The sequence below is a fragment of the Aspergillus brasiliensis genome (assembly GCF_001889945.1).
Source record: "Aspergillus brasiliensis CBS 101740 unplaced genomic scaffold ASPBRscaffold_10, whole genome shotgun sequence".
NCBI lineage: Eukaryota > Fungi > Ascomycota > Eurotiomycetes > Eurotiales > Aspergillaceae > Aspergillus > Aspergillus brasiliensis.
The window spans coordinates 699,347-710,199 of record NW_027137451.1 but is presented as its reverse complement, the minus strand read 5'-3'; the positions used below and the strand labels follow the sequence as shown (position 1 = coordinate 710,199).

General features: G+C 50.1%; 5 protein-coding genes across 5 annotated transcripts; 3 read left to right on the top strand and 2 right to left on the bottom strand.

Moving 5' to 3' along the window:
- Nucleotides 1-206: 206 nt before the first annotated feature.
- On the top strand, nucleotides 207-1,493 carry ASPBRDRAFT_57192 (NAD(P)-dependent alcohol dehydrogenase; the record flags this gene model as incomplete). The annotated part of the gene is made up of 2 exons (XM_067627709.1): nucleotides 207-272; nucleotides 342-1,493. 2 exons carry the CDS (start codon nucleotides 207-209, stop codon nucleotides 1,491-1,493), a joined length of 1,218 nt encoding a protein of 405 aa, XP_067476779.1.
- Nucleotides 1,494-2,071: 578 nt separating this feature from the next.
- ASPBRDRAFT_209089 (uncharacterized protein) lies at nucleotides 2,072-5,281 on the top strand (the record flags this gene model as incomplete). The annotated part of the gene is made up of 2 exons (XM_067621852.1): nucleotides 2,072-3,639; nucleotides 3,703-5,281. The coding sequence occupies 2 exons, from the start codon at nucleotides 2,072-2,074 to the stop codon at nucleotides 5,225-5,227; spliced, it is 3,093 nt and encodes a 1,030-aa protein (XP_067476778.1). The 3' UTR covers nucleotides 5,228-5,281.
- A 618-nt stretch (nucleotides 5,282-5,899) lies between these two features.
- ASPBRDRAFT_32363 (uncharacterized protein) lies at nucleotides 5,900-6,550 on the bottom strand (the record flags this gene model as incomplete). Its single annotated transcript, XM_067623007.1, has 3 exons — nucleotides 5,900-6,139; nucleotides 6,212-6,369; nucleotides 6,433-6,550. The coding sequence occupies 3 exons, from the start codon at nucleotides 6,548-6,550 to the stop codon at nucleotides 5,900-5,902; spliced, it is 516 nt and encodes a 171-aa protein (XP_067476777.1).
- A 502-nt stretch (nucleotides 6,551-7,052) lies between these two features.
- On the bottom strand, nucleotides 7,053-8,837 carry ASPBRDRAFT_657520 (uncharacterized protein; the record flags this gene model as incomplete). Its single annotated transcript, XM_067628584.1, has 4 exons — nucleotides 7,053-7,357; nucleotides 7,415-7,860; nucleotides 7,915-8,308; nucleotides 8,368-8,837. 4 exons carry the CDS (start codon nucleotides 8,835-8,837, stop codon nucleotides 7,213-7,215), a joined length of 1,455 nt encoding a protein of 484 aa, XP_067476776.1. The 3' UTR covers nucleotides 7,053-7,212.
- Nucleotides 8,838-9,159: 322 nt separating this feature from the next.
- On the top strand, nucleotides 9,160-10,431 carry ASPBRDRAFT_57190 (uncharacterized protein; the record flags this gene model as incomplete). Its single annotated transcript, XM_067627707.1, has 5 exons — nucleotides 9,160-9,346; nucleotides 9,401-9,471; nucleotides 9,549-9,922; nucleotides 9,998-10,062; nucleotides 10,118-10,431. The coding sequence occupies 5 exons, from the start codon at nucleotides 9,160-9,162 to the stop codon at nucleotides 10,429-10,431; spliced, it is 1,011 nt and encodes a 336-aa protein (XP_067476775.1).
- Nucleotides 10,432-10,853: the final 422 nt, after the last annotated feature.

The following is a 10,853-nucleotide window of genomic DNA, read 5'->3' as shown; positions in this document are numbered from 1 at the left end:
TAACTATGCGGGGTCGGCCATCAGTTTGGATGCCGTCGGCTATTGATCGGCTGGATGTCAATAGCCGACGCGGAGACTCTCCGGTGATTGATTCATCTTCAAAAGAGTCCTTTTTCTTCCCCCACGCCATGTAATAAGATCCATTCCTTTTTTTCCTTCTTTACCCTTCTCCTTTCTATCTTTACACACTCTCTCATACATCCATCATGACCGTCAATTCTACATCAATCACCCAGGCCCTCGTCCTGCACGGCGCCAAAGACCTCCGCCTAGTAAGAGCTTCCCCGCACCCCACATCTCTATACGCCTTCAACAAAAACACTCTCTAACAAACAATACAGGAATCCCGCCCACTTTCCCCTCCAACCGGCAGTGAAGTCCAAGTTGCCATTCGCGCCACCGGTCTTTGCGGCTCCGACCTGCACTACTACACCCACGGCCGCAATGGCGACTTCGTGGTCCGCGAACCCATGTGCCTGGGCCACGAATCCTCCGGCATCATCACAGCCATCGGCCCCGAGGTAACCACCCACGCCGTCGGTGACCGCGTTGCCCTCGAAGTCGGTCTTCCCTGTCGCCAATGCGCCCTCTGCCAGTCAGGGCGCTACAACATCTGCCCGCAGATGAAGTTCCGCAGCAGCGCGAAACTCTTCCCCCACCTCGACGGCACCCTCATGGAACGTACCAACCACCCTGCCTCCCTCTGCCATAAGCTCCCCTCCCACGTCTCCTACGCCGGCGGTGCCCTCGTCGAGCCCCTGGCTGTCTGCCTGCACGCCATCCGCCGCTCCCGGCCCCCCACCGCCGAGGACGTCTCCCTCGCCCAGTCCCTCGGCGAACCCACCGCCGCCTTGATCTTCGGCGCCGGCGCCATCGGTCTCCTCTTGGCCTCTGCGCTCGCTACCTCCCAGCACTTCTCCTCCGTCGTGGTGGCGGACATCGACGCCTCCCGACTAGCTATCGCCGACGAGCTGGGACTGGGCCTGAAGACCATTCTCATCCCCAAGGCGGATCCTGCGAATCCTGCACCGTCCCGCGATGCTCCGGCCGCGGAGCAGACGGCCTGGGCGCTGCAGAATGCACAGCGCGTGGCGGGTATCCTGAAGGAGTCGGCGGGTGTGCAAAATACGGGCTATGCGCGCGTGTATGATTGCACGGGTGTGCCGGCGTGCGTGCAGGCCGGGATCTATGCCGCGGGGGCAGGTGGAGTGTTGGTGCAGATTGGCATGGGACATCCCGTACAGACGCTGCCTGTGGGCGCGGCGGCGTTGAGAGAGGTCGATATTCTGGGAGTGTTCCGGTATGATGGGTATGCGTATCCCGCGGCCATCGAGCTGATGGCGAGTGGGAAGATGGATCGCGTGGAGAAGATGGTGGTGACGCATCGCGTGGCGCTGGCGGATGGGGATCGGGCGTTTAACCTGTCAGGAAAGGGAGTGGATGAGGAGGGGAAGCCGGTGGTGAAGGTGGTGATTGAGAGTGGTGATGATTAAGACTATTCATGATAACAAAATGACGGTGATGATGTTGACGACGTTGATGAAGTTACGGAGTGTATAGTAGTAGAGAAGAGACACAGGAATAACTGACATGAATTATTTCGCAGCAATAAACTTACCCTGCCTGGTAAATTTATTCCATCCCCATCAATATACTCACAGCAATAGCATTTACTCAGGAAATACTAATATTAAACTTGATGGTGAACCGTCGTGGTTATAATGACTGCTTACTCTGAAGTCTTCCCCGCTGGTTGGCTTAGGGAGGAGGTTTTTAAGAGTGCCCGGTTATAGTGGAGATGGATCTGTGAGGCTGTGAGGCTGTGCGCAGACATAATGATAAGTCTCAATCTCAAACTTTCCTAGTAGTAATTTCATGTGTCCACGCTAATGACTGATTAGGCAGACATGCGTGCATCACAGCCTCTGTGTTAGCGCCAGCCTTGCATCCGTGCCGATTGCCTACAGCAGATCGAAACGGCTAGCCATAAATATAATGATCCAGCCAGAACCCTCTTCACATCCCTAGGGAAGGATCTCATAGGAAAAGCCTTACCGTGTGAAAAGGGAAGATGTCTGCCGCAAGCAGAATGAACAACTCTCTTCTATCTGCGACAAATGAGAATAATCTCCAGCTCGCATCTTTCAATTTTGATTTTTCCTTATTGAAATTCGAAGCTCCACCAGAGTTTCAGCGGCTGGGCTCTATGCTATCGACAAACAGAAGAAAAGATGCTGAGGAAGGACCGTCCCATGTGACTGCGCGCAGGCTGGGGGCCTTGTTCGAGGAAGTCATTCCTCGAACACCCTTGCTGGTCAAGGCTTTTGGAAACAGGATCTCCGAGGTGGTAGAGACACCCGGAATCAATCCCAAGGGCTCTCCCCTGCATGGTCCCTTTGAAAAGTACGTGGGTGCTGATGGCACGGCACTCTGGGCGGCGGCAACGTCTGGTTTCGCATCGATCGGGGTCTGCCTTCTGGCATGTCTCCTCGCACGAACTTGGGATGCGAAGCATGCCACCGCACTGTGGGTGGAGCTGGTCAAGCAACGCCAGTTAGAGATCGAAAGGGCGTTCGAGGAGACTAGTCTGGTTTCAACAGCCGCCCTCTTCAGCGCCCGTCAGCAAATCTCAAGAGATGACCTCGCCCAATGGGACAACAGTGCTCGCGCGTGGCTGCGAAGTGCTGACAGAGCAAAACCCTTTGAAATCACTCAGCTAAGCCTGATTCAACGGAATATTCACCTTCCGCTACCGTCCAATTCAACCACATATGCGAACATCTTGCATGTGTGGAAGCAAGCCATGCAGGGAGTGGAGGCGCTCCTATCCGGGACGCCCTTGTTAATTACAGATGGCACATTCCTCCTCGCATTTTCATCATGGTATTTGTTTCCGGATCTGATTGTCCTGGGATCTGAAATGAAGAACGTCTGTTTCCGAGACAAGTTATTCCCCCCCGGTGGTAAAGGAACTATTGGTATAGAAACGACCACGCCGAACCTGACGGGCGAGATCCAATGGTCGCTGGTTTTTTCACACCTTAAATTCTATGGTGATCCTGTTTTGGCCCGAAACAATCGCGACTTTTCCCGGGTGACATTTGAAGAGCTGAAGTTGGTCGTGCTGGGGAGCCTCTTCGGTTGCTGGCGTGTCAGCATACGAGATCATTCCCTCATAGCGCAGTGGTTTGTCAACATCGGGTCGCTATTAAGCAAGCTTCCAGGCATCAGAGAAAGCCTCTCCTGGTTGATGCATCTCGTTGACGGAGCCCACGCCCTGCTCAGCACTGACACTCACCAAAGAGAGATTAATTCGCAGCTTGCCCAGTATGGCCAGAGAAGAGCCAAATCGTTCTTAACTGACCAAGTAATAGCTCCTTTCTTTGGCTTGAGCAATCCCCTAACTATCAGAGGACTCACTCAACACACTGACAAAGACTGTGGAATTGAATACTTGCGCTGCATGGCCACGGCCATGGGCCTAAAGAATACGTCTGCATTCATATGCTACTTACCTGGCCAGACCAACACTCATGTGGAAGTAATGACAGCTGTTCCCCATGTGCAATTATCACGAAAGCGTGGGGCGGGTGGTGAAAATGTCAGTCACCCCGTTCATGTACGTTGGCTTCTGGCGAGGTAGGTAGATTCCTCTGCCATTCATCCGCTCGTTGAATTGCTGACAAGACTGTTCGTGCTAAGTCCCGATGACTCTGAATCGTCACGGACGGTCGAGCTTGCAGAGCTGGTATCACGGACCTGCTCCGAGAAGGGCGAGCAGTTTCTATCTCTGAAAGTAGAGTTCCGGTTTGAGTCCAACGAAAGTTTCCGCTGGCCTGATCCTCCAACTCCCTTCGAGCGCAATGATGAACACCACACGTGCGCTTTGTACAATTTGGTATTTGGGCATAAGCGACTAGGATTGTACATCGGGGTCCCATTCCGCAATGACCCTAGACCTCTACAGGCAGAAGCGCAGACTTTAGCATCTCAGAACCCCAGCCCCCGAAAGGGCCTGCAGATGATTACCCAGGCCACACTCTCTCCTACGTTACTTGCCTGGTATTTCGGCTGCTTGATTGACGTGGGGATTCAAGAGGAACCTGACACAGCATCAAAGAAATATAATCGACGTTCCCTCTATAGGAACCACCTTCCGGGCGTTGACTTGTGTACAGCCTCTTTCGAATATCCCGTTAATCTGTGCAAGTCATTGTTCGCTTTCGACCTGGCAGCCGGTGTTTACCAAAATCTAACCAAAGCGACGATCCCCCTAACGCTTGTCAACAAGCCACTGCATGAGTGCCTATGGCTACCAAGTCCATTTTACCGGAAGACATCAACGGAAGAGATCAAGCATGGAAACCTATTCAGCAATAATAGGGTTCCGTTCATCCCTGCCCGACCGCAGCCCCTGGATCTAACCCAAGCATTCTCGTGCATCGCGCGTCTCGAGAACGGCACCAGTGACGTCGATCCAGCTGATCTGGAATCGGCCTTTGCATTAGCATCCGGGGATTCGATTTTCGTGGCTGCGGTCGTTTTATCTGACCCATTTGACAGCCCGGCACCTCATGACATTCGACACATTGTTGGCAACATCGGACGCCCCGGACTCAGCATTCTTGTGGCGCCCCAGGATCCCAACATCCGCAAGCCCACGGACTCTTTCAATACGATCTCCCACTTGCCGTACGACTTCCACCGTGTTGACAATTTCCAGGCGACCTCCCTTCATCTCTCCTTCACAGAATGGAAATTTCCCCTCTACGTCGACGAGGAACGGACCATCGATCAGGATGTGATGATGGTGGAGTCGGTCATCTCGGTCCTCGACCGCGGCAAATGGGTGGCAGACCTGGATATTCGCTGCATCGACTTTGAACAACTGTCTAGAATTACAATCGCTTGCTCGGGTCATAGAGGAGAAACTATCTTCCCGCCAGAACCACCCTTGGACGACTCGGATCATGATGATTATTTCTCAGTAGACAATTGGGATGAGCTACTAGACGCCCCAGAAGGGGTGGGAATTGTGCGCGCGCATGGAAACTGGGCGGCTCGTCTTGCGGCCGTGAGTATACTATACCAGAAGGGTCAAGGTCACAGTATTGGGGTCTTTGGCCCAGACAAAGTTTGCTTCCGGTGCTTCAGAAAAGAGAGTTTGATTGACATGGATCTCTTGGAGGAGCATGAAGCTCCATTACCGTCATTCTGTATTGATTAGATGTTGGTTACTTTTCCCCAAGAGAATGCTCTACAAACGTAACTGCTTTTTTCTATTTTTGAGTCGCCGGATCTGCATCTATCCTCAGTCCTCACGATTTTAGTATTTTCTGAGGTATAACTACGGAACATGGAAAGAGAAGGAACACAAGCATAGTACTTGCTTGGCACTGTATCCAAACTCTGAAAAATGTCCCTTTTCCCCCTTGGCAGAACCAATTTGGTGGGCCCTGAATTAGCACAGATCCAGTCTCCAAAGTGAAAGGATGCTTATTCTAGCCCCTGGGTTCATCGCTCTAAAATCGGCACGGGTGCAGACCATACATACATCGTAATGCACCCTTCATGTATATTGGTTCTGAAAGATATACCTTCGTCTTTCAGTGAGAATCTAGTCTAGCTTATCTGCGATCCGGCCAGTTTGATATGATACAAGCAGAGTCTACTTCAGAATTTCTTTCTGAGTCCAATCTTCCTTTATGTCTATCAATTCATGAATACCCTCTTGCCTACTAATAATGCTTTACACCAAATATGATGAATCACTCTAGCGATATAGCAAACTGAACCTCAGGTTCAGACTGAGATCCACATATTTCATATTGTACTAGCTCTCGCTTACCACAGTACTATCTCCTAGTAAGAGGCTAATACATTAAAGCTATTTCGATACTTATGATGACGGCCCGCCCTTGGTCGGATACCGAGGTTTCCATTGATTAACTCTGTTATCCGGTGATTTTTCCACGAGGTCTTCGGACTGCTGAGCCTTTTCGGATTTCACACTAGCAGCCGATCCCTCTTTCTTCTTCCCACCAGGAGTGGTATTCTCTCCAGAACGAGGTGTCGTTCCTGATAGCAACGAGGACCCCTCATCCTTGACATTTTCTTCCTTCGACGCAAGTTTTTTGTACTAGAAATATATTAGCGCATGCAGGGAACGTTCGTCCATGACAATATCACTACAACCGAAGTAATGACCTACCTCTTCATTCGTAAGATCAAGGTGTAGAAGCCGGAGGAAAATATGATGCACTTCAATATTGTCGAATCTGACCCTCCATGATGCATCGCTCGAGAAGTCACTCAACCGATAGATCACCAGAGCATATTTAGCTGTTTCTCGGACTTTGTCGGGCTTTTCTGAACATGATGTCAGTACTAACTTGCCACATGCCAGAGGCAGGTATGTCGCCTATCACTTACTTCGGTACAATTCGTACAAACCGTGGTAGCGCTCTATAGCAACAGACTTCACTTTCGGGGAACTGTGAAGAAACCAAGAGATCTCTTCGTACGCTTCTTGGTATAGTTTCTCTTCCATTTTGGTGTGAATGGGGTAAAGCCCAAAAAGGTTTCTGCTAAGAAGAACTATTCTGTTGGCTGGGTCTCAATGTCTGGCTGTGAAGCGCCAAGAGATGCCTGGGACGCAAATAACCAACCAGTATTTGAGACCTACAGCAACCAAAGGGTTCAGGAGTAATGAGAAGGTGAATAATACAGTCGTGCTGACTGCTGGTATTGAGGAATTATGGGACAGGGCCCGAGATAGAATGGCGAATAAGGTGAAGAGGTAGAGGAAGAGGCAGAGGAAAAGGGAAACAAGAGGGAAAGAAGGGGGGCAATAATAACATGGCAGTGAATGAGGGAGGATCTTTCTTCGTGTGGACTTCATGGTAACAACTGAAAATGCGATTAATGCTACTACTAGTAGTACTAGTAGTTCTTCATCGTTGAGGGTGAGTTAATTGCGCGTGGTAATTTAGTATGTATAGCCTCAACCGTGGCTGTGCTAGCCATCAGGCCTTCTTGTAGACTACAGACTACGGATTGTTTGAGCTTTTTATCGCTGCAGCAACTCCATATTCAGATATTAGCAGTCCGTCCATGTGAACGGGTTGTCAAACATGTATTTCCAAAGAGTTTCATGTCACCAAGCAAGACCAACGACTGACATTGTACTTCTCAACTCTTCCATAACCTGCATTAGTCTGTCCAAGTTACAGACTTCGTCACGAGATACTCATTTAAGCCTTCATCGGCATTGAATCGCCCCCAACCGGAGTTCTTAACTCCCCCGTATGGAAGGACTGGCTCCTCATGCATGTTCATACCGTTGATATGGACAGCGCTGTATGGGTCAGTATCTATATGCCGTCTCTATTTGGTTTTTCGGACTGTAACTTACCCAAATTCCAACTGCTTCGCCATTGCAAGACCTTTACGAAGGTCTTGGGTGAATACAGAAGCAGAAACCCCGTATCCAGCACTATTGGCGATCCTGACGGCCTCGTCATCACTTTTCACAATCATACAAGCCGTCAATGAGGCATAGTCTTCCTCATTCCAAGCATCCATGTCTTCCTTGACATTACCGAGCACAAACGGGCCTAGAGTGAGAACGCCGTCGTGGTTGGATTTTGTCTCAAGGCTTCCATGCAGTAACTCTGCCCCGGACTTCAGGGCACTTGAGACCATGCTCTCCACGCGTCTCTTCATGGCTGCATTGACGATGATAGGCGGAAGAACTCGGGAATCCGCTATACTGAGAGTAAGTTTCAGGGCCTCCATGAATTCTCTGGCAATACCAGCATTGATAAGAATACGATCAGATGACATGCAGATCCGATACGACTATTGATAATCAGTATTATATTCTCATAGATAACATTAAATGGCAAGCCGTACATTCAACATAGCTCCAGCCAGCACTCCCTTAACAGCGACAGCAACATCAGCATCCGCACAAACAATGGCATAATTCTTCCCTGTAATGTCTATCAGCGATGGTTTAAGGTTCTTGCCGCAAGTAGCAGCAATGCGTCTCCCCACCTCTTCACTTCCAGTGAAATTGACCTTCCGAACTGCCTTATGCTCGATCATGATATCTATAATCTGAGCCCTATCCTCTTCGCGGGTAGATATAACATTCAGGCATCCATTGGGAAGACCTCCATCCAAAAAGGCGCGACCAAGTGCCCAATAACTCCGTGAAGACAGTGTTGAGGAACAAAGGACAGCTGTATTTCCAGCTGCCAGAGCACAGGCTACCGCACGAATTCCAGATATATAAGGGGCAGTCCTACAGACATCTCTTATCAGCAGAATGACAATTAGTGTAAAACGATCAGCTTTCCCTACCCAGGCACAATTCCTAGTATGACACCCATGGGCTCTTTGAAGGCGATTGCACTCTGACCTTCTCCAACCACCGGTACCCTTCCACAGAAAGAAGTTATGCGACCTGCAATATCTCTTAGCATACGAGTCGCAAGAGAAATGACAAAATGTTTGGTGGCCTCAGCGTCGGCACCCGTCTCTGTATGCATATAGTTTGCATATACTTCCCGACGGCTCTCGAGGATGTCGGCTGTCTTAAGCAGGATATCGCATCTGATGGCAGGCTTGGTACGAGCCCATGCTGGAAATGTTGCTTCTGCAGCCTCAATAGCCCTAGCAGCATCACACACTGTAGCAGATGCTGCTGCCCAGCAAATCGTACCGGTGCAAGGGCTCTTGACTTCGGACGTGTGCGAGCCGCTTTCCTCTTGGCCGTTGATGATCAGGGGAGCCATGGCGGGAGAGGCTGCGACAGCCGTAAGAGAACCCATTATCGGTCACACAAGATGTGAGAATAACCAAGAACTCGCTAGGTTTCGCTAGGCCTGGGCGAGTAAAGGAAGGAATCCATGAGTTGGTGGCACAGATATATGGACGAAAAGCCATTGACGGGGATTATCACCATGTCCCTCCCGCTAATAGGTCTTCACTTGGGGTTACGTTGCACAACCCATCGGAAGAAGAGGAATTTGATCCCAGAAGCAATAAAAAGCCTAGTCTGACCCATGGCTGACTTGATTCCCCGCAGCTCGTCATTCATGTTGCTCTTTGCTCCTTTTCCTGAGGCTCATTGCGCGTCATTTGTGAATCAGGATGGGCCCCAGCCCCAAGGGGAAGGAGATGATTGTGATCGTGTCTGTCCTGGTCGGACTCACGTGCATCAGTATGGCTCTGCGATTTGTTGCCAGGGTTAAGCGACGCACGGGTTTTGGGGTTGATGATTGTCTCTGCTTTGTGGCTGTCGTGCTGATGCTTGGGATGTTGATTGAATTGATTCTGTGTAAGCTCGTGAACGCTCTGGAAAATCCCAGCCTGACGGGTGAATACGTCCCAGGGTGTTTCATCGGTGGTAATGGCTATCATTTCTTTGATCTCGATACCAGAACCATTACACGTTTCTACCAAGTGCGTATTTTCACCAAACATACATACATCACCCTCAGTGCCGTTAATCTTCAAAGCACCACACTGAATTCCACTAGATATTCCTGTCCAACCAATTCACCTATTTCGTCTTGACCCCGGTCATCAAGATATCCTTCATCTGCTTCTACCGTCGCCTCTTCACGACCAAACGCTTCCTCCACTTCACTTTCTGCCTGAATATTCTCATCGCCACATGGTCTCTGGGTATCTTCCTAGCCTGTGCGCTTCAATGCCGCCCGCTTCGCGCATACTGGGATGTAAATGTCAAGGGGAGCTGCTTCAGCGCGACTACTTTCATCATTGTGAACCAGGCGTTCAACGTAGTCATGGACTTTGTTATCCTCGCAGTCCCGATACCGATGATATGGAGGCTTCATCGCTCGTGGCAGGATAAGCTGGCGTTGAACGCTGTTTTTGCGCTGGGTGGATTGTAAGTTACTGTTGTCTTCTTACTTTCTGGGCCCTCCATCAATGAACATTGTCTGATAACCAAGCTCCTTGATAGTGTGTGTTTCGCGAGTATATACCGAATAATAGTTCTATTCTATATCGACTTGAAGGACGTGACATGTGAGACTCCGTACAGCAACAACGCACTGGGAAGCAAGGTTGACGATGAAGCTAGATACTATTTACGACGCCACTCTATGGACCCATATCGAGCCATCTGTCGGATTAGTGGTTTCCTGTCTCCCAATTATCCGAGGGATGTTTCCACGATATACGTCGGCGGGTCAGAAGCAGCGGACAGGTTCAAGTCTCGGGCATTCTTCAACTGGCACAGATTGCTCTGGTGGTATCGATCATGACTGTTTTGACGGTCGGAAAGCCCTACAAGGTGGCTGCGCATTCGGTGGGAGGGCCTGGAATCGGTCTGGAAATGCCCTTGAGCTCGAAAACATAAGAGTGACGACGGATATAGAGGTGCAGATTGGGTGATAGCATGGGTGCGCGTTGGTTTGATATACCCTTGCTTGACTCGTTCAAACGACGAGTGCCTCGAATATATTCGATCATCGTTTATATGGATCACTCTGTAGCACGGACTCACTAATCTCTACTATTTCATACCTCCAGGATCTGCCTGTGGCCAAAGTATTCCTAACACGCAGTTTCAAGGGAAAACTAACGAGAAGGGAGGGGATGATAAAAGCTGCTTTCAAGTATTCTTTTCTTTTCCCATTTTTGCTTTGCCGCCTATGGATGCTTGCCATTAATGAGTACTTATTGACGTAATGGTGCTCGATATACGGTTTCTCTTGACATGTGAGGCGGAGTGCGGGATATATGGGGACGTTGCGAAGGGTTCATGTTCCCAATGGCTTGAGCATATAGCATCCCCCCCCCCCCCCCCCCCCCCC